At 42.3% G+C, this 23,720-nt stretch overlaps 1 protein-coding gene across 1 annotated transcript in view; it reads right to left on the bottom strand.

Annotated features, from left to right (window-relative positions):
* AKAP12 (A-kinase anchoring protein 12) overlaps positions 1–23,720 on the bottom strand; it is a 97,713-nt gene that overhangs the window by 41,624 nt on the left and 32,369 nt on the right. The window contains exon 2 of the mRNA XM_038526325.1: positions 1,702–1,816. Within this exon, the coding sequence (XP_038382253.1) occupies positions 1,702–1,816 (115 nt within the window). The remainder of the gene's footprint in view (positions 1–1,701; positions 1,817–23,720) is intronic.

Below are 23,720 nucleotides of genomic sequence, written 5' to 3'. Positions count from 1 at the left end.
GCTTTCATAGCCCTGTTACACTTGGCTTTTCTGGGTTTTCATTCTACTCTGCTCAACTGATTCAGTCACAAAAGACAAGCCTATAGACATGCCCAGCACAGTGAAGGCACAGCAGTTAAGAGCTCATGCTTGGACATCTGCTGATCTGGGTTTGCATCTTTTGACACTGATATGACCTACCTCATTAAAGACCAAAATGCACAAAAGGCACAGTTCCCAGGACCCATAGTAAAAGCTTGCAAAGTGTTGGCTGTTATTACTCTCACTTTGGCTCGCATCCCTTGGCAACAAATCTAAGCCCCTTATCTCCCCTCAGTCCCCAGATCTTACCCACCATCTGACCCCAAAGGATTGCACCACCAGAACTCTGAGCAGCTCTCACTTCTTGCAAAATTCATTTGATACCCACCACGTTGCCTTGTCTTAATCTTCCTTTTATCTTGCATATCCTTCTACAGACCCGCTTCCTGTCCCCTGCGATGGGTAAATGGTGGGCTGTTTGTCAGTTTGTTCATTTTCCCTGCAGCACTGAGCACAGTGGCTTGGCCATAGAAAGCTCCAGAACTGCTGTGGCTTGGCTGGATTCAAAAGTTGCCATGGGAAGGACAAAGCACGGGATTTTGGAATTTGAGTTGGGGCCATTCCAATTCTTTTGGTGGAGATTATTTGAAACTTTCACACCAGGTCATGCAAATCCTCCCTTCTGTGAGACTGTATATATTTCTAACTTTATATTATTCCTGTGGTGTTATATAAAGATCAGTCTTCCCACCAAGTTCAAAAGCAGCTCGCTGCTGGAAGCAGCTCCATGGGGGCATTGAACAAGAAGAGAAACAGGTTCCACATGTTAGGAGAGTCTCATTGAACCAAAGCAATGGCCAGTCTCCTCACATGGGACTTTCTCCTTCATCTGTCTTCTTCACGTTGCATGAAGGCTCACTTCACCCCATGCCAAATCACCATTTTATGTATCCTCGATAGTGGTTGTTAAATTATTCCTTTGTTTGATTCAATGGAATGATGAACAAAGAAAATTTCTTCTTCAACCTGTGGCCCTTATATAAAGACCTATCAGTCAAGGTGCTTGATTATGACCCTATTTGTGGTCCCGTGACTTCACGTGAGTCTACTCAAACTGGTGACAATGTGGTGAAAGATTCACTTTCCAATAACTACCACCACAGGGCCTCTAGGCTCAAGAGCTAAAACAAATAACACTCAGCATATCCTAGTTTGGGCAGAGAGGCATACGCCTTGAAATATACACTTCTAGACAAATCTATGCAAGGGAGCAGGCTACTCGCCAGAGTGAGAGCTACTGACTCTTAAAGGCAACCACGATTCTGAAGTTTCCAACAAGAATTCACATCGACGCCAGACAAGTAGGAGAGACAACTATTAAAAAAAAAAAAAAAATCCAACCTAAGTCCCAGACAAAAATGTCTAAGAAAGATGAAACATGACTTCATATCCTCTACCCAAATTTTGACAGAACTTCTTATACCTGAGTGTAGAGGCCACCCAAAAGGTTATCCTTTTATAACCAATGGATTGTTTTGGTTGTCCACACCATCTGCCCCCAGATGGGACATCGTATGGTCCAACCAGGCCTGTTTTTATTGTTTCCGGTGGATTCATAGCATCTGTTTTAAGTCCCCCAGTCCCTCCCTGCTTCTGCCCAGAGCCTGAAAAGGCACTTACCATCTGTGACAGTGACTTCTTCCTCCTGGCCGTTCAGGGCTCCCTCCTGGGGGCTGAACTCTTCTTCCTCAGCTAAGCCGTTGGCACTAGACAGCTGACCATTCTTCTGCAGAAGCTACAGGGAACACAAAACCATGTAAACTTACTTTCAGTGATAATGAAGATTTAAGTCTTGCATTAGTCTGAATGAGTCAGCTACATTACAAAAGGTACCCCAGGAGCTACTAACCAGCAGTGAGGGCTTTGTGTCTGGGTAAATGAGCACACCACTCCTTTATCCACTCATCCAAAAGCCATAATAGACAAACTCACCATTCCAGGCCTATTCAAGATACAACAAGGAGTAAGTCAGGTGTGGTCCCAGCCCCTTTGAGCTTACAGACTATGAAAAGTAGACTTTTAAAAATTGTTTTTTCAAGGCACCTGGGTAGCAGAGTTGGTTAAGGGACTGACTCTTGATTCTCACCTCTTACTGGCACTGCATGGTCGTGAGCTCAAGCCCAGTGATGGACAAGTAGCCCAGTGTGGAGTCTCCTTAATTGTTTTTCTTTTAAACAACACTTCCTTGTGATGCAAGGTATGCATATTTGACCAAAATATACTTATGTGACAATATGTCCTTCTCAGACAAAAGGACAGACATGTAAATAAACAATTAGGGAAATGGTCTTGACTCATAACAGAGGAATATATACAAGTCACAATAGAGGAGCCCTAACCTATGGGATGTCTGGAGAGGGAGGAAGTACAGACAAAGCTAGATCTAAGTTCCCACACAATGGGCGTGTGAGAAAGGGTACAGGGGAAGCAAGGAAAGGAGGCAAATGTGGAATCCCAAGGATCAAAGATCAGTGTACCCAGAGACAAGAGAAGAAAGAGAGATGGGTAACTTGTGCTTCTGTGAGTCCTTGTTCTTTCCTTAAAATATCACTAAAATGGTCAGTTGTCCTCTACCCCCAAGATAACCTGTGCAATGGATGTTTTCAGTTGCAAAAACAGTAGACATGAGATATGCCCTTACATCATTTTGTAAATCCTGAGAATATGGGTAAAAAGTTTTAAGGCTATTACAAAAAGAGTACAATAACCATTAGGATAAGGATTTCGACAAAGCTTTAGAGCTCATGCACACTTACCATTTTATCAAAACCAATATGGACGGGGGAAGTATTTCCATTTTACAGAAGAGGACACTGGAACTCAGTGTGATCACAGAGGGTGGGGGTTGGCTGGCCACAGGTCCCACACCCTAGAATAGAGGCACCATAGCCCAAAGGCCACCACTCACCACCAACTATTTCCAGGCTTTTCTCACAACACTACAGATTGCTGAAGGGCCTTGTTGCTATGCATAATGATAAAATGCCATTTAGAGTATTCCATAGTCCAGGGACCTACCAACTCCAAGGAACTCTCAAAGCCACGGCACTCCACTTGGCATCATTCCATGCTGTTTAGAGGCTAATGGAGCACACTGGCCAAACCACTGACTTTGATCAGAGTCTTGAGGGGATAGCAAGTTCAAGACCGTCAATCCAGAAGACTAGAACTGAGCTAAATTGATTTCACCTGGCTGTTCCCAGCTCCCAGCAAAGTTGCCCTTCAACATGAGCTGCTTCCTGAAATAATACCACTGTACTTTAATACATACTCTACAGATGGAATAGTTGGCTTCAAAATGTGCATGCTGAGTCTATTTATTAGACAGAATCCTTGGATTACATTTCTACTTTAAGTCTTCTCTTACCAAAATATGAAAGATAGAGGAGTCTTAAATGAAACCTAAGGACAAAAGCAAGGTGGGGGGGGAGGTCTCCACAACGCCCATTAGCAAGAATGTCAGCCTTTAAGAGTATCTGGACTAAAAATTGCTAGTTATGTTAGTATGTCAGACTCAGATTTGATTAACAACATGAAGGAGAACCAGAGAAGGAAAGCAAGAAACACATATTACCATCGGATGCATGGAAACCCAATGACTCTAACCTAAGAAACACTGATGTACACACCATGATATGGCAAACCAAATGGGGATCATGAGAAAGCAGGTTTAATGCCTCAATTTTTCAATGCAATAAACAATGCTCCTTGTTTAGGAAACAGAATTCTGAAGTTTTACAGAGTTTAGAGTCCTACAGAATTTTTTTTTTTAACAGTTTTTTTTTTAATTTATTTATGATAGTCACACACAGAGAGAGAGAGAGGCAGAGACACAGGCAGAGGGAGAAGCAGGCTCCACGCACTGGGAGCCCGACGTGGGATTCGATCCCGGGTCTCCAGGATCGCACCCTGGGCCAAAGGCAGGCGCTAAACCGCTGCGCCACCCAGGGATCCCAGAATTTTTTTTTTTAAAGATTTTATTTATTCATGAGAGACACAGAGAGAGAGAGAAAGAGGCAGAGACACAGGCAGAGGGAGAAGCAGGCTCCTCGCAGGGAGCCCGATGCAGGACTCAATCCCGGGACTCCAGGATCATGCCCTGGGCTGAAGGCAGACGCTCAACCGCTGAGCCATCCAGGGATCCCCTAGAGTCCTACAAAATTTCTACAATTCTTGAAAGAGGTCTCATACTTCTTTATGAATTGTCAAACTCAAGATATCTCATATCCAGAGCCAAATTGAGTGTCTTTAAATGTGAAAGGCCTATAGGATACAGGCACAAACTTTCTTCTGCCCTTAAATGTTACATACATATAACAAAGCACATTAAATGACATCAAATGAATCTTAAAAACTGAGATCACCTGCTAGCCCTCCTTACATACAAAGTTGATCACTGTGGATTAGTTTTTCCCAGTGACCACAGTGCATCTGTCTCTACTTCCAAAAGGCACCTGATGAATCAACTCTGGTAACAGACAACTGATGATAAGGACATTATTAAAAACTGAGTTTTGAGCCAATTTTATTATACGCATAGCTTGGGTCTCAAAGCAAGGGGACAACTCAAGCTTTGACCCCCGCAGGTGATATCTCCAGTGAGCATTCAAAGCAGGTGATATCTCCAGTGAGCATTCAAAGCCCATGACACATCCACACTCCACACACAAAATTAGGACTTCATTCTTAACCATATTTGGATTATCTCCATCATTCTGAGTTTCATTTAGAGAGATGCTGTTTCAAAATCTCATATGTCCATATAGATGGATAATTCACTTTTTCGTGACAAAAAGAGTGTTTTCTGGGGCACTTGGGTGATTCAGTGATTGAGCATCTGCCTTCAGCTCAGGTCATGATTCCAGGGTCCTGGGATGAGTCCCACATGGGGCTCCCCACGGGGAACCTGCTTCTCCCTCTGCCTACGTATCTGCCTCTCTCTGTGTATCTCCATGAATAAAAAATAAATAAAATCTAAAAAAAAAAGTGTTTTCTTTTTTCCCCACCCCCAAACATTTATATACTATTGTTAAAGATCCAGGTGCTTCTGAGAGTCATCAGTAAGTTAAAGTCACCTCAAATTGTAAGAAACCAAGCCCACTGTCCCTTAACATTAAAGTCCCTTTTGTCTTTATGCTTATATATATTCATAAGCATTTGTAAAAAGGGAAGAATATATATTTTTACACTTTATTTGAGAGGAGAGAGTGGGGGAAGGGCAGAGAGAGAATATCCCACTGAGCACAGAGCTCAGTCTCATGACCCTGAAATCATGACCTGAGCAGAAAACCAAGAGTCAGGCGCTTAACCAACTGAGCCACAGTGCCCTGAGAAATACATGTTTTTTCATATGTATTTGGCTTGTCCTCAGTCATTCTCTTTTGTCTGTAATTCAAATGCCCACAGAAGACAAGGATTTATTTATCAATTATGCCCAGGTAAACACCGAGAGCTAAGGACACAATTTAGTGACAGGGGATGAGAATGTTGGAGCCAGATGAAGTATATGAAGGCCATCTAATTCAGGGAAGAAAACAGTTATTAGGATTCAAGTTTCCAAACAAGAAAGAAAATGTCTCCGCTCTTCCACTCTGCAGCTTCCTCACAGATTTCTCCATACCTTTTGTACTTACTTTTACACTTGGACAAACACAATTATAGAACCTTGACTGTTGAGATAGACATTAAACTTGAAAGACATGCTCCCTGCACTTATACACAGTGAGCAGCACCAGAAAACCTCTATTCCCACTGGATTTGTGCTTCAAAAAGGGTAACCGCCTCTTTTGAGCAAATCAAAACCCTTAATGTTTTCAAGCTTATATCCTTTGAGTGGGTCAGCCAGAGTTTATTCCCGTAAAGTATTACCACATTACAACTCAACAAGCTTTAAAAAGAATCTCAATGTTTCCAGCACCGTGTTTTCCTCTCATTGCTCTATGAACAACAGAGAATATCCAAAATGGCAGCCAAAGCATTGCAGAAAAAAAAAAAAAAAAATCAGACTTCTCCATTCCTCTTCCTCCTCCACAGGACTCCCCACAATTTGCTATGAGCAGAGGAAACAGTAGGAGTATCAAGATTTTTTTTTTTTTTTTTGCTTTTCAAAGTAGGCTCCATGCCCAGCATGAGGCCCAACATGGGGCTTGAACTCATAACCCTGAGCTCAAGACCTGAGCTGAGATCCAGAGTTGGACACTTGACCAACTGAGCCATTTGGGCACCACCACCCCCTTTTTTTTTTTTAAGATTTTATCTTTAAGTCATCTCTTCACCCAACAGAGGCTCAAACTCACAACCCCGAGATCAAAATGTCTGAATCTCTACTGAGCTACCCAGGGGCTCCAGGAGTATTAAGCTTTTTAATGAGGAGTGTTAAGCTCTTTAATGAGGGAGTTAAACTATGAGCAAAACAGATGAGTTCTTGACAGCTCTCAGGATGTTGGGGGAAGAAGAGAGGAGCCTGGTTAAGTAACTTTCACCACAAAAGTGATACTCTGTCTACATCTTCACTGGATGACCAGCACAGCTGGGACTGGCCTCACAATCCTGCTGTGCACATAGTAAATGAGGCTCTGATCAGCATAATTCTGGCAAAATGCAAGAACTAGAATTGTTATATGGATGTAGGTAGGACCAATCAGAAGTAAGTCAATATGACAAGGACACACAAACAAATGATCAGAATAAAAAAGATTATCTGGGGGGAATTTTATTTTATTAAGTTTTTAAAATTTAATAAATATACCCAACGTGGGACTCAAACTCATGACCCCAAGATCAAGAGTTGCATACTTTTGACTGAGCCAGCCAGGCACCCTTATCTGGGGGAGGGTGGAAGGAGCAGTATTTTAAATCCCTGACGAATCTGTAAAGAAAACTCTTCAATGTCTTTTTCTTCATTCTAATAGGGAGTGTTTTTGAAGGTAAACCTTTAAAAATGTCAAACAGAAGAAAACATCAGAGAATAAATCAGTATACAATGTCTTTAGAGAGCGATTTGGAAATAAGCTATGAACAGTATAAATATGCATGCCCACCCCACCACACTATTATTTTTTTAAGAGGGAGAGAGCACTGATGTGTGAGCAGGAAGGAGGGGGCAGAGAGAGGGAGAGAGAATCCTCAAGCAGACTCCCCGCTGAGCATGGAGCCCTGCTGTGGGGCTCGATCCCATGACCTTGAGATCATGACTTCAGCCGAAATCAAGAGTCACATGCTTAGCCGCCTGAGCCACCCAGGCACCCCATCCCCCACACTATTCTAATAGATATGGCTTTACATACTTATGCAGGCATAGGTACAGTGATGTACAACACACAATCTGGGTAACAGCACCAAAGGGAATGCAGTAAATCTAGACACTGATATGGGTAGATGTCTCCAGTTTAAGTGGGAAAAGCAAGCCATGGAGAATGTTTGATCCTTTCATGTGTTTAAAATAAGACAGAAATGTCCCACTAACAGGGAGGGAGGGTACAAGGGGAGGAGAGGACTTCCTATGATCTCTGTAAGCATTTAAACAAAACAGAACAAAACTCTGTAATAATAACACTACATAAAATCTGCCTTTGTAGACTTGTTTGTTTTCCCCTTTGGAAAGGTGTTGAGAAAGAGAGTTTTTTTACTAAGAGGTATAACTGATACGTATCATGTGAAGGCATGGTTTCCTTTTTACTCACTCTATCAGTGCAAAGCTGAAAATACTTTGAACCCTAAAATCCACAGATTCTTGGCTATAAACATGCTAATCCTGGATTTCCAGGATTCACAAATCTTTTCAGATCATCTGAGCCATGGGCCAAACTGCTCTAATACAGCTTTCACTCCTCTGTTTGTATGATCTCCAAATGTGATCATTAATAATGTCCTCAGCCACACCGTTTATCAAAAATATTGACCAAGACTTGGAGCGCCTGGATGGCTTAATAGGCTAGGCATCTGACTCTTGATTTCAGCTCAGGTCATGATCTCAGGGTCATGAGACTGAGCCCCAGGTCAGGCTCCATGCTCAGTAGGGAATCAGCTGGAGGATCCTCTCTCCCCTTCCCCCTCTTCCACTCTCCCCCCTCAACCTGGTGCATTCTCTCTTTCTCTCTCTCTCTCCCTGAAATAGATACATAAATCTTTAAAATATATATATTGACCAAGACAGAGCCAAGAATATCACAGCTCTACAGCAAGCTACCAGAGGCCCCTGATACATTAATGCATGTAGCATGGACTCATTTCACAAGGGGATTTAAAATTTTTTTAAAGATTTTATTTATTTATTCACGATAGACTCACAGAGAGAGAGAGACAGAAAGAGGCAGAGACACAGGCAGAGGGAGATGCAGGCTCCACACAGGGAGCCTGACGCGGGACTCGATCCTGGGTCTCCAGGATCGTGCCCTGGGCCAAAGACAGGCGCCAAACTGCTGTGCCACCCAGGGATCCCCCCACAAGGGGATTTATATACATTTGCTAATCTGATCTTCTGCCTTAAGGCAACGATTATCATCACCCCTGCTTTACAGCAGCCATAGAAGCAGAAGCTGAGAGGTACTGAGAGGAACAGAGCCAGGATGTAAAGAAGCTGGGACTCGACCCAGGTGACAGCGCTGCACACGCAGCCTCAGTGCGATAGTGATCTGCCCTGGCACTGAGTTTCTTAAGTGTAGAATTCCTAATTTAGAAAATAACCAGCCAACTCGTTTCACAAAAATGGCAAAGAATACAAGTCATCGTGACAATACCAACCAGCCTGGGTTATGTTTAAGCTAAAAGTTTCCCTCTAATTTAGAGGTCACTTACAGAACAGCAACACAATTATGGGTTTCAAAAGGTTTGCATTCCTTTTATGAAGTAACCATTTTTATTTCAAACTGATCTAAGCAGAAAGCTTTGCAAAACCTAATTTAAGTAGAAAACTTTGTAAAATCCAAGTCTAAACACCATACAAACCTTCAGGTCAGAGAGTGAGGAACAGAAGAGGAGATGCTTTACGTAATGAAATGGGTCTAATTCCCAGTTAATTAAGGTCACTGCAAAAAACAGAGGAAGGAATGCAAGATTTTTAAAAAGTTAACATAAAATAAGAAACTCTTCTAATTATCTAAAATTTGGGGGATGATTATAGCCTAATCTTCTAGGTATTAAAAATGGTACCTACAAAGTGTATATAATAGTATGAAGATGTAGGGCACCTGGGTGGCTCAGCCGGTTAAGTGTCTGCACAGGTCATGATCTGAGGGGCCTGGAATCAAGTCCTGCATTGGGCTCCCTGCTCACCAGGGAATCTGCTTCTCCCTGTGCCTCTGTTTTTCTCGCTCTGTCTCTCATGAATAAATAAATAAAATCTTTTAAGAAATATAAAAGGGATCCCTGGGTGGCGCAGCGGTTTAGTGCCTGCCTTTGGCCCAGGGCGCGATCCTGGAGACCCGGGATCGAATCCCACGTCGGGCTCCCGGTGCATGGAGCCTGCTTCTCCCTCTGCCTGTGTCTCTGCCTCTCTCTCTCTCTCTCTCTGTGACTATCATAAATAAAAAATTTAAAAAAAAAAAAAAAAAAAAAAAAAAGAAATATAAAAAAATAAATACAATAGTATGGAGGTGTGGTTTATGTTGTAATAGTCAACCTAAATAAAACGCGAACTAAACAATTATACACAATGATGACATATATCTATAAGAACATACCATAAAGTAGCAACATTACTAAACTGTTAATATACTAACGTATCAAAATAAAATTGGGGGAGGGACTATGAATATATGATATCCTTTATTTTTCTATTTTTTTGTTTTCTGTTTTTTACCTAAATAACATGATTACTTTTACAACTGGGTGGTGGGAGAGCTTTTCCTTTGCAAGTTATTTTGTTTCAGTTTATTTTTAGCATGGGCAAAAGGCAGCTAAGAAAATTCTGCTTTACAGTGAAGCATTGTAATTCTAATTTCTACCAGTCACATGAATTTTCATGGGAAAACAGAACTGCTTTAAGAAAGAAACAACAGTGAAATCATATTTCAGGAGTTTATTCATGCAAACTAATCCATATTCCCTCCTCAAGGTGAGATGACACAGTGGGCTCAGAAGCAGAGTAGAGGGCTGGGTACTCTGGGGCCTGATTAAGTACTTCAATTCAGCATTTTATAATTACCCCATCATTGTCTCAGGCTGAACCGTGGTAGCTTGGGGCCAGCAAACAGGCGGTGGCCAGGAAAGCAGAGTCTGATCGATGGCTTTAGCCTCTCCTGCCTCCTTTTCTTTCTTTTCTTTTTTTTTTAAAAAATATTTTATTTATTCATGAGAGGCAGAGAGAGAGAGAGAGAGAGAGAGAGGCAGAGACACAGGCAGAGGGAGAAGCAGGCTCCATGCAGGGAGCCCGATGTGCAACTCAATCCCAGGTCTCCAGGATCAGGCCCTGGGCCGAAGGTAGCGCTAAACTGCTGAGCCACCAGGGCTGCCCTCCTGCCTCCTTTTCTCTGTAAAATGGCTAAGAATTTATCTTACCTACCTCACAGGATATTTGGAACATCCCCTGACACATGATAAGTTGGTAGTAAGTCAACTGTTAACCTAAGTTTTACCTGTTTTTATTATACCATTTGCTGTCAACAATTATGATCTAGAAAGAACTATTTGTCCCAGGCCCATTTCTAAAATGAAAGCTTTAAGAATTCTTCCTGACTGGGCCATGCTCTGCACTAACACATCTAGCATGAAGGTTGCCAATGCTCTAATTTCCTAATGCTCTGGGTGGGAAAAGAGGGGCAATGAGTTTACACAAGGGACTAAATGGAGGAGACACTGGAGTGTTTTGTACTGTTGTTTTTTTTTTTGTTTTGTTTTGTTTTTGTTTTTTTTTAACCATAAAAAGTACAGAGGAAACAGCAGACGGCACAGCATGGTTCTCATCAGCTGAGGGACCTTGCTCATTCTCCCAATTATAAATGTGGACTATGATCATCTCAATTTTCAGACTGTTTGATGAGTCAAATAAATATCTAAGAAAGTTTTCCTCAATTGAAAACCTCCCGGAAACTACTGTGTGAGTCTCAGTCCACTTGTACAAATCAAGGTATGCATTCTATTTCAGTATTTTTATATCATACGAAGGCCACCTTTTCAAAACTCTTGTGTTTGTAGTGAGGATGGTGTTGGAATTGGCAGCATTAGATTTGAAAGGACAAGGGGATCTAACAAAATTAGAAACAGCTGTGTACAGAGACAGCATCTCACTCTACCCAATCTTGCACACAAATGGGGCTGCAGCTCAGGACACAGGGCACCACTACAGTAGGAGGGCCATAGCTTTGGAAAAGACTTGGCCACAAGGAAACAATGACTAAAGAAATATCGGCTCTTGTGCCTGGGGTTCTTGGCTGGTCTGACCGTCTGGAAGCAAAGGCAACTTATCCTACTGTGAGAATAAGATTGTACAGGACACCCCCCACCACACAGAGCTGCATGGTATTAATGTGCCCGTCTACCAACACTGCTTAAAAAGTTGACCATCTTGGGATGCCTGGGTGGCTCAGTGGTTGAGTGTCTGCCTTTGGCTCAGGGTGTGATCCCGGGGTCCTCGGATCCAGTCCTGCTAGATCCAGCTCCCCACAGGGAACTTGCTTCTCCCTCTGCCTACGTCTCTGCCTCTCTCTGTGTGTCTCTCATGAAAAAGTAAATAAAGTCTTAGAAGAAAAAAAAAAAGCTGATCATCTTGGGATGCCTGGCTGGCTCAGTTGGTAGAGCATGTAATTCTTGATCTTAGGGTTGTGAATTCAAACCTCATTTTGGGCTGAGAACTTACATAAAAGTAAAAAAAAAAAAAAGTTGACCATTTTTATGACTGTCAACAGCCATGGATCCAATTTACTCTAAACCAAACTGTCCAAACAGCTCACAACTGAATATGGTGAAACTATTTCATCTCTCCTTTTTATTTAAACACAAGGACAAATAGAATTTCCCAAACTATTTTTAAATTTCTAGAAATAAGCTGAAGGCTAAATGTGGAAACTGATGACTCCATCACTAATCTATATTTATAAAAATTGTAGATGAGCCATAGTCCTAATTTTTGTGAGCTAACTGGACTGAATTATTTAATCTCTCTATGGCCTCCCCTACAAGCCATGCTTTCTAACAAGTCAGCCTTACGATGCTCCTCTGTCTGGGTATGAAAGCACTCTACCCTAGGGACAGTCCAGCTCTGGGATGCAAAAACAAATCTTATGAAAAGAAGAGTGGTAACATGATTTTTAAAGGTTTTCTTTAAGATTCCAAAAAAAAGTTGTCAATTCTGTAGTCTGACAATAATAATGTGGTCATGTTATTTTATGAAGTCTTCAACCGTTAGGTCTATAATGATGATGCAGACAAACAATCTTGTATTTAAGATAAGCAAATAAAGTATGTCAATCTTACTTGACAAAGTAAGATTGGGGCACCTGGGTGGCTCAGTTGGTTAAGCATCTGCCTTCAGCCCAGGTCCTGATATTAGGGTCCTGGGATGGAGACTATACAGGTCTCCCTCCTCAGTGGGGAGCCTGCTTCTCCCTCTCCCTCTGCCCACCCCCCCCCCCCAGTTTGCACAGGCACATGCTCTCTCTCTCTCTCTCAAATAAATAAAATCTTTTAAAAAATAAATAAGAAATAAAATTTGACAAAATAAGATCAGTACAATGTTGATCACAGCTGAAACTAAATGATGGGTATGTGGGTGTTTATTATTCTATAGTCCTTGGATTTAGAAAGGATGCAAGATAATCCACAAAACAAAACAAAACAAAAAAAGAAGACCTTAAAACTTGCAAGGCTTTTTAAAGAGAGAAAATGACCTGCTTCTCAAGTTTCAGAGGTATCACCAAAACTCTTCAAACCACATGAAATTGAGAAGAGCACCTGGGTGACTCAGTTAAGTGACGGACTCTTGATTTCAGCTCAGGTCCTGACCTCAGGGTTGTGAGGTCATGGCTCCCTGCTCAGCAAGGGCAGGGAGACAGGTAGGATATGCTTAATATTCCCTCTCTCCTCCCTCAGCCCCTTTCCTTCTCCCCTCCCCCTTGCACCCAAGCTCTCTCTTTCTCAAAATAAATAATAATAATAATAATAATAATAATAATAATGTCCTTATCTTTGAGAAGTGACATTTGGAGATCTTTCTGATCCCAATTTTCCTCCTGAAAGAGGCTCTCCTGAAAAGTGTGGCAGCAATTCTATTTCTTAAAATACTGATGCCCTGAAGCTTCTGATCTTTAAATAAAACCTCTCTCTGCTGGCTTTTAATTTCATGCTATTTCTTTTTTTTTTAAACGATTTATTTATTTATTTGACAGAAAGAGGAAGCAAGCATAAGCAGAGGGGAGCAGCAGCAGAAGAGGGAGAAGCAGACTCCCCACTGAGCAGGGACCCTGACATGGGGCTCCATCCCAGGACTCTGGGATGGAGACCCAAGCAGAAGGCAGATGCTTAACCAACTGAGCCACCCAGGTGTCCCCAATTTCATGTCATTTCTTCCCACTCATATATTCACAAAAAAAAAAACCCAACAAACAAAAGTATCTCCTTCCTGGTTGGTGACATTAAACCAAACTGAATTAATCTGAAGTTCCCAGCAAAGGGGGTTAGGGGTCTCATCGCTATCATCTAGAGTTAATGTGGCTCCCTTCTCTCCAGCCTTACACAAAAACACACACGATCGGACAGTCCATGCTTCGGAGATTTCAATGCTTACAATTTTAGATTCTGGATTATCTGCACAGCACATTGAATCTGTGGGTCCTTAGATGCCACTTTGCGAAGGGGATATATACAAATACAAAGTCTACAGTCACTGTCCCTATTTCTTGTAATTATCAGCAAAATTCATTCAAGTCCTTAATGTAGTTTCAGGAGGAATAACCCAGAGTCACCCCTGGGCATGAGAAAGAATGAAAGTAAAGAGAAATCCATTAAAATCACCAGGTTGCTTTTAGCATGCACAATTAATTCAACTGCATGCTAGTATTCAAATATTTAAGTGGTTAAAAATAATGGAAAATAATGTATCTCATGTTGTTTATGTAAATCTCAAGGCCTGGGCCACTCTAGGTGATCCCTTTATTGGGAATGTTAAGTATAAATTAGGTCTCTAAATCTCAAAGATCAGCATTTTTCAAACAGGTACCCAAGAGTATCAGCACACGAGATGTATCAACATCAGTGTGCCAGGCATTATCTAAGTAATATTCTGGGCTCAAATCATCCTAGAAGACTGTAATCTAGACAAAGTTAAGCATATCTGCTTAAATTTAGGCAATCTTTATGGTGTATACTCTGAACCTCTAAGGAGGAAATCATTGTAACATTTTTAAGATTTTATTTTTAAGTAATCTCTACACCCCGTGTGGGGCTCGAACTCACAACCCTGAGACCAAGAATCACATGCTCTGCAGGACTAAGCCAGACAAGCTCCCCATAGGTAACATTTTCTTAAACGACCTGCCCACAGAACCCTTGAGCCACATCCATGAACAGCCCCTGTAACTAAAGACACCAGGGTAAATGCAATCTGTTTTTTCAGTCAGATCTTCCCCTACTTTAAAAAGTTACAGTTGTTTTAAAAAATATTAAAGATCTTCAGTTCTCTGGGAAAGTATGTGAAAGAAAACAAAGCTCTAAATCTGGTGAGGTGGGAGAGATCAACCATGCTGATTTCAGACAAAGGGAATTTATAAGATCTCTGCTTGAGATGAGGGAAATAAAAAGTACCACCTACCAACTACAGTGATTCACTGCGTGAGGATGGTCTACCAGAATTCCAGTACGTGATAGGCCTACCTGGGAATGTCTGGAGCTCCCTTAACATTTAGATCTGTATCGGACTTAGAACAGAGAGATGCTCAATAAAACAACTAAAGTAACATGTGAATCCTAGGCGATGGATCCTGACGTGCTGACAGCACCAGCATCCTCCTATGTGGACACTATGTGCTGGAATTGCAGGGCATGAGGCATTCCTGGTATCCTCTACTCCAAAACGTGCTGCTTCTGGGTGGTGGTCCTAACACTCCTGGCTAAGAGTCACTGCTCAGCCCCACGAACCAGGAAAAGAACTGTAAAGATTGAACTTTAACTGCGTTCTTTATCTCCAAGTCTTCCCTTAAACCAAGAAAATGTGATCTTACTTATATTAGGTTACATCACTGATATAACCTTTCTAATACAGATAATCAAGGGAACAATGATTGAACTGGTGTGTCCGCTTGGTTGAAACAGACTAAGCAACCCAACAATTCAAGGACAGGAATCAAGCTCCACTCTGAAGTTAATTACTTTCTTGTTAAGCTTCCAAGCAATGCTGAACTTCCATGTTTAACCGTAGTAGGCACCTAACATCGGTTGGTTAGTGAGTTGATGGTGGACTCTCCAGATCTGGCCATGTTAGACATCTCAGGCTATGAATCCCTAAAGCATTTTTTTTAAGGTTTTATTTATTTATTCATGAGAGACACAGAGAGAGAGAGGGGGCAGAGACATGGAGGGAGAAGCAGGCTTCCTACTGGGAGCCCAATGAGGGACTCAATCCCAGGACCCCAGGATCATGCCCTGAGCCAAAGGCAGATGCTCAACCACTGAGCCACCCAGGTGTCCCTAAAGCATATTTTCGAGTGTAATGACATCATAAATGTCCAAGACAGATTATTTTTCCCTTTTGAGTTGTTGCACCTGCAAGATACACAGGGTAGATCAACTGCCTGCCATAATGACTTCATAGGCCCCTGCAGATCCAAATGCAAAATAATCAAAATCTTACTGTGAAAAGAACAATGAGAATGAGATTGGTGAACACAAGATTGGTGTTCTGAGACACTTCTAACTATTCTCATGCCTTGTTCCTTTTGAGTCCCTATACCATGAGGTTCATACTCATTAGGTTCATGGTAGATGCAGAAGATCCCAATTCCCACTTAATCCTACACACCACTTCACACTCACATAATTACTCTCGTTAAGATCCTCTCAAAGGGATCTGCGTTAGGTAGCAAAATAGGATACCACATCCTTGCTTAGGAATTCAAATAATACGGAAAGTTCTGAAATCCACTGCATGCCTTAGAAAGGCTAACTACTTTCTTTTCTTTTTTAAAAAAGATTTTATTTATTCATGAAGACAGACGAGAGAGAGAGAGAGAGAGAGAGAGAGAGAGAGAGAGAGAGAGAGAGAGGCAGAGACACAGGCAGAGGGAGAAGCAGGCTCCATGCAGGGAGCCCGATGTGGGACTTAATCCCGGGTCTCCAGGATCATGCCCTGGGCCGAAGGTGGTGCTAAACCACTGAGCCACCAGGGCTGCCCCTAACTACTTTCTAAGCAGCCCAAGGCAACACAAATTACCACCTCTTGCAGGTTCCACCCCAGTGTATAGAAATGAGACTGTAAGTTTACTGCAAGCTTCGCCCAACATAAGCAGTATTTAATTAGGAGGATAACAGAGGTCAGAGTTAAATAACATGCACGACTTGGCATGCAAATGTAGTGGCTGTACCGCCTTTGAAGCACATTGTTTAAAATAACTGCTGATTAAAATCCAGGTGGAGCAAATTTATCGATCACCCCGTGGTGACTTCAGTTCTACGTCTGTAGCTCCCTTTGATTAAAAAAGAAAACGAACACGCAAAATCGCTTGTCTTATTTTCAGTAGAATGAACTTAATTTTCAAAGACGCCTATCAAAGATAATGTGATTTAACAAAGAATCAACAACTGCTATCCTACAATGTCCGACTCCAAACACTTCTAGCAGAATCACCGAAAAAATGTGATACAGACTAGGAAAGCCACACGTTGCTAAGCCATAGAGCGCCGTGCTGTGCTTGCTAAAGCGCGGATCTATAGCTTCCCAGACTGAATTCTGAACTGCTTTTCAATTGATTAAACGTCTGCCTCACATCTGCTTCTTTCTGAAGCCTGCTAAGCAGGGGGTCCCGCTGCCAGAACCTCTCCTGCCTGGAGCTTTTAGGATGGAAGGGGCTCAGCAAGGAAGGATGCGAGGGGGCTAGGTTAAGCCATCCTGAGGGGCTTCCAGAAATGCCTCCTTTGATGTAAAAAAAAAAAAAAAAAAAAAAAAAATCTCAAAGTTTCTGATTCACCATGGCATGGATTATTTAATAAAGTTATTAAACATTTAGCTCTGATAATGGTCTCAAAGATGCCATTTGGGAGAATCCATTTAGGGTCTGTGGATGGTGAAGAGCAGAATTAAAATGATAAATTGAAATGGGTTTCTCTGACGTGTGTGCTTAGCTCTGGGCTCCCTGGGACTCAGCCGGCCTGCTGCATACCAAAATAAAAGTGACGTGAGTTCAGTCCTGCAGGTCCTTGAGCACGGCCAGTGTTTATCAGTTAAGTCTGGTCCGAGTCAAACAAAGACTGCCTCCGCCCACAGATTCATAAAAGGCAGGTGATGGCAGGGCCATTCCCTTAACTGGTAAAAATTCTACAAAGTTTCTCTAGCCCCAGCAGCATGGCACAGTGCAGGAAAGGGAAAGGCAAGGGTTAGCGTCGCAGCTCGGGAGGGAATCCCAGCTGAGCCTCCTCACTAGCCGAGAGTCGTCTGACCACATTTCTCATCCTGAGCCTATAAAATGGGGATAAAACTTTGCAAAGTTGTTGTGGCCGCAGCCCAACCCAATGAAATCAGAACCTGGGGAGGGGTACCCAGGTATCAGTCACATCCAAAGCTGCTCAGGTGCTTCACAAGGGAAGCCACTGTCTCAGAGACATGATAGTGACCACAGGACACTGACAGTTGGTGAATGGGGACACCAGGTTTGGTCACTTGCCACGGCTGGTAAACAGCTCTCAAAAGGAAAATCAGAATGCGAGTTTGTAGGAGGGGGAGAGGTACAAAGAAGAAACTAGGGACACCTGGGTGGCTCAGTGGTGGAGCCTTTGCCTTTGGCTCAGGCTGTGATCCTGGGGTCCTGGGATTGAGTCCTACATCGGGCTCCCGGCATGGAGCCTGCTTCTCCCTCTGCCTGTGTAAGAAACTGATGAAGGTTGGGAGTCACCACAAAGGGAAGAGGAAAGGAAGCTGACATTTCATAAAAAAGACAGTGAGAAAAAAAAAAAAAAAAAAAAAGACAGTGAGGCAGCCTAACTGAATGTTGAGACCTTAGCACCAGGGGTCAATTGGCTTGGCTTCAAGTTTCCCTCTGGTAGGGATGGAAGAGTGGAGGTGGGATAGAGGTTCAGAGGGGGCCGAGGTGGAAGAGAAGAGATGGCAGCAGGCGCTGCTTCTCATGTCCCGCCGGCCAGCCCAAAACTTGGCTCATCACAGTGTCCAGCTGGCGCAGCAGTGGTGTGCTGGAAGGATCTCCTGACCCAACCCCCTTACAGGAGGCTCAGCAAACACCCAGACACTGCCCAGTGTTCCTGTCACCAATATGGCTCTGATCAAGGTACTAGGACTCACAGAAAATAAACACCATAATACTAGGTCCTATAAGCATTCAGAGGCACTAAAATATTTTTTTTAAGATTTTATTTATTTATTTATTTATTGGAGAGAGAGTGAGCAAGAGACAGCACTAGCCAGGGGAGAGGTGGAGGGAGAGGGAGAAGCAGGCTCCCCATGGAGCAGGGAGCCTGATTTGGGGCTCGATTTCAGAACCCTGGGATCATGACCGGAGCCAAAGGCTGACCTTTAACCAACTGAGCCACCCAGGCACCCCAAAATTTACCCCAATATTTTCCATAAAGAAATACTGACTATTCTAAGAACAGGTTTATATTGGTCAATGCGTTTCTTCTGCCAACAGTAAGCTTCCAAATAATCTCACTCAGGTGCCTCTTCCCAAACCTGGCCTTCTGGATGAAGGAAAAGGATATGAAAACAAAACAAAACAAAAACAAAACTGTCACAAACTCTAAACACACTAGTCATCGTGTTACCGAAGGAAGAGTCACAATCCAGATTATACAACACACATCTCTGTGCATCCCTCAGTTTTCATTCTGAATGAGCTGAGACAGGCTATTTATTATTAATAAAACCTGGGGAAGGAAAGAGGCATCTGGGACACCCCTCTGCCCTCCCCTTACAAAACCAAGCCTTCCACAGTATCTATGTTCAAGAGCCACCATGCTTCTTTTCCCTAGGTAAATCTCAACTGGTTTAGACCGTATTACTCAAGTTATTCTAGGAAAGACAGCACCTAGATAGAAATACGGTAGCTCTGGAATCTTTTCTCTCTCTCTCTTTTTTTTTTTAAGATTTATTTTAGAGAGAGAGTATGTGTGAGCCAGCAGGGCAGACGGAGAGGGAGAGAGAATCTGAAGCAGACTCTCAGCCGAGCACAGCTCGATCTCAGCACCCTGAGACCAGGAGCCACCCAGGCGCCCCTCCTTATTTTCCTACTTTTTAAAAATTTCCCAAAGTTCTTAAATAAAATGCATTGCACATAAACCAACATTCTGCTCGGGATCTAACGCACTCCACTGGAAGGTGTTTCTAAAAAGTGGACGTTCAATAGCTTTATCACCGGCAAAGCCCTGTGAAAAGCACACCAAGTACAAGGTGTTTGGAGTTTTTTTGTTTGTTTGGTTTTACTACTAAATTTATTCCCTCAGGGATCCCTGGGTGGCGCAGCGGTTTAGCGCCTGCCTTTGGCCCAGGGCGCGATCCTGGAGACCCAGGATCGAGTCCCACATCAGGCTCCCGGTGCGTGGAGCCTGCTTCTCCCTCTGCCTGTGTCTCTGCCTCTCTCTCTCTCTCTGTGTGTGACTATCATAAATAAATAAAAAAAAAATAAACTTATTCCCTCATACTTCTGCTTCTGATACCTACAAAGTGGTCAGAATATTCACTAATAGATAAGCAAGCACTCTAAAGAGCATTACCTGATTAAAAGTCCACTCAGTCTGGTGAAGCATCATGGTGAGTTTGCAAAGAAACAAAGCTGTATAACCATCTCTCAGCGTTCGGGATGGGGAGTATTAGCTTGAATCTCTTCATCTGCACTCGTCGCTGGCAGTTAATTATTACACGAATATAAGTGATCCCATACAAGTGCATTTTCCAGTAAAAAAGGAATCCATTAACCTAATTTATAAATCATAAGTTATACCTGTCAAAATAGCTTTTAGAGCTGCCAGCTATCATAGAGAACATCTAGTAATGCCATTAATACCTTGATTTTTAGCTTTATCAGCAATAAAGTGGAACACAGAATAGGCCTCATTACCCACATAAACACACACCAGGAGTCCTGTCCTGATTTACAAGGCAGCATTAATTTTGGAAGAATTTACTCCATCCCTTCAAATGCGTAAGTTTTTACTTCTGAACGGGGCTGGTCAGGGTGGACAAGACAGATGTATGCCAAATCCAACAAAGATATGAATTAAACATTTCAGGAGATCTCTGCAATCCTGAGTTATAACTACCAACTTTACAATAGCACATAATTAATGTTAGCACCTATGGTTTGGAAAGTCAGTTTAAACAGCACGCTCTGGGCTCCTTAGTTTAATAAATTTGCACCCATCTGAGCTGGCTCCACCAGGCCAACAACGGTGGGATCTTGGTCAGGTCCGCACTGGCAGCTCTAGTTCTTGTTTTTTTTTTATTCTATAAAGTATAAACCCAGCACTCTGAGCTCTAACCTAAAACAGGTCATATTCAGGAATCTCAGAAAGAACAAAGGATCTGCTTTGACACCTAGGCAGAGTAGACTGGCTGTTTCATCCATAAATGCTTTGATTAATAACTAGCATCTAAACAGAGATGGCCCACATGGCAAAAACCTCATAAGCAAAGTAAGTGATTTCTGGAAGTTTAGACTGTTTAAAGATAGTAAAACATAGTTTCATTTTGTGATACAGAATACATAATTACCTTTACACAGGAGTGAAAGAACTATACATTTTTTTAAAAAAGATTTTATTTATTTGAGAGAGAGAATGCATGCCCTTGCAGGGGGAGAGGCAGATGAAGAGCAAGAAGCAGAGAATCTCAGACTCGTACTGAGTGCAGAGCCTGATGTGGGGCTCAAACTCAGGACCCTGAGATCATGACCTGAGTGCAAACCAAGAGTCACGCTTAACTGACTGGGCCAGCCAGGCACCCTGAAAGAACTATATTAAAATGACATCATTCCTAAGGTATCACAACACTGAAAAGTATTGAAGATGAAAAGTAGATTTCAAACTTCATTTTCTCCAAAATAAGACTGGCATCTTATGGAAGATAGTGCTTAGGTTCTTGCAAATGCCTTCTTTTCATCATTACATGCACTGTCTAGTTCAAGGGTCTCATCTAAGCACTCATGTTAGGGTCAGACTTCTGTTCCTGGTCCTTCGAATGCTGTTATTTTCCAATTTTATCTGGTTTTAACCTACCCCTTTTATTGGTATAAAACAGATTTTTCTAAACAAAAGAGTAGATTACCAGACAAGTTACAGCAAAAAAGAATGTTGATTAATATTCATTTGTCTCCGATATGTTTTATTTTTCTGAAAAACCTCCATTCCCTCTTTTCCATAAACTCTCCATTGAGGATTAGAAGCTTTCTGGTAATCAGCTTGAAAAAGACACACAAAAAAATGAAATGCAGTTCTAATGTGCATGATCACCTTCTGGCAAGGAAAAATAGTTCAATGGCTAACTCAATAAAGCGAATCACTGCTGAGACAGAAAAATATTATTTGGTATCTAATCATGTCATAACGGCTGAAAAACAAATTAGCAAATGTCTTATAAAACTGTCTGCAGTTACTGCCCATGGGGAGTAGGAGACAACATTCTGCTTTAATAGTTAAGATGGTCTGATGGAATTAGAATTAGTCTTACTTGACCCCAAAACACTCCCTATTCTGTTGTTTCATACTTCATACTGTTGCATCATGACATTCAGTATTTTTTTAAAGACTTAAAAAAATATATATTTGAGCGAGAGAAAGAGAAAGAGCACTTGGTGGGGTAGGAGCAGAGGGAAAGAGAGAGAGAGAGAGTCTTAAGCAAACTCCACTGAGTGCAAAACCCGACACAAGGCTCAATCCCAGGAACCCTGAGGATCATGACTATAGCCAAAATCAAGAGTATCACACTTAACAAACTAAGGTATCCAGATGCCCCAACCTGCACACTATTCTTAAAATAAGTTCATGGACTCGGGGATCCCTGGGTGGCTCAGCAGGGAGCCACCCAGGGATCCTTTGGCCCAGGGCATGATCCTGGAGTCGCAGGATCTAGTCCCACGTCAGGCTCCCTGCATGGAGCCTGCTTCTCCCTCCTCCTGTGTCTCTGCCTCTCTCTCTCTCTCTCTCTCTCTATCATAAATAAATAAATAAACAAATAAATAAGCAAATCTTAAAAAAAAAAAAAAAAGTTCATGGACTCTGGCAATGCAGACCACTACATACTCATACAACTTCTTGCATTTTTGTTCTCCTTACTGACCTGCAAGGTTCACTTTCCAAAGTCTCTGTATTAGCTTGAGCTGCTATAACAAAATACCACACATTGGGTACTTTAAACAACAGAAATTTAATTCCTGGATACTGGGAAGATCAAGGTCAAGGTGCCAGGCAATTTAATTTCTGATGAGAACCTGCTTCTTAGCTCATAGATGGCCACTTTCTCACTGTACACTCATGTGGCAAAGGAAGGAGAGAAAGATACACAGAGACAATAAGTAAGAGCATTCTGATAGCTCTTCTGATAAGGACACAATCCTTTCAATCAGATCCCATTCTAGGTCTCATTTGACCTTGATTACCTGCTTATAAGGCCTATCTTCAAATACAGCCACATTGGAGGCTAGGGCTCCAGCATATGAATTTTGAAGGGGTCAGGATTCATCCAGAGCAAAGAGTAATCCCTGGAAGAGGCTTCTGGGGCACTGGGAATGTCCTACAAAAACTGACCAGGAGCTCTTTACACACATTCATTTTGTAAGAATCCATCAAAGCTACACACTTAAGGTTTATAATGCTTTATTGGATGTGAGTTGACCATAAGCAAACAAAAATTGCCCAAAACATCAATCTGGCTGCAAAGTAGACAATGCAAAAAGCCAAGAATGGAGGCAGGGAGACTGGAACTAGGGAGGAGACCCTGGGGAGAACAATCCCCCCCAATCTGTCTGTCATGTATTTTGGAGTGAAGCCCATAGGACCTGACACTAGGAAAAGAGCTCTCCAATTAAAGGCTTGGTTGTAACTGCCAGTTTGAGTTTAGAAAAAACTCTGCCTGTTCAAGGTTTCTAACCTTGGGCTTTATCTTTATCTTCATTCTCTCATTCTCCCTCCCCTCCCCACCCCAAGTTGTATGGGGTTCCTTAATCTCTAGATGCCTGTTTTGGCCCTTGGTAGAAAGTGGATTCACAAGTTTGTACATATTAGGAGGTGCTTAAGAAAGCAACTGACACATAGTAAGCATCCAGTTAATTTCAGCTATTAGCATTACAAGGAACAAATCACTGCTTTTGTTCCTTTCCTTCCACTTGGCCCCAACAGTTGGATACTGGGGCTTCCTGGATACTACTGCTTCCCAGGAAAGGGAGAACATCCCAAGTGTGCAAAACCTAGACACCTGGGAATCCTCTTAGGCTTCTCTTGCTCATCCCCACATTGATGCACCATCAAGTCCCATCATATTTCATGTTTTCAAT

This window comes from Canis lupus, chromosome 1, assembly GCF_011100685.1.
Source record: "Canis lupus familiaris isolate Mischka breed German Shepherd chromosome 1, alternate assembly UU_Cfam_GSD_1.0, whole genome shotgun sequence".
Lineage (NCBI taxonomy): Eukaryota > Metazoa > Chordata > Mammalia > Carnivora > Canidae > Canis > Canis lupus.
The sequence above is the reverse complement of the archived record's forward strand: the minus strand, read 5'-3'. Positions and strand labels throughout refer to the sequence as shown.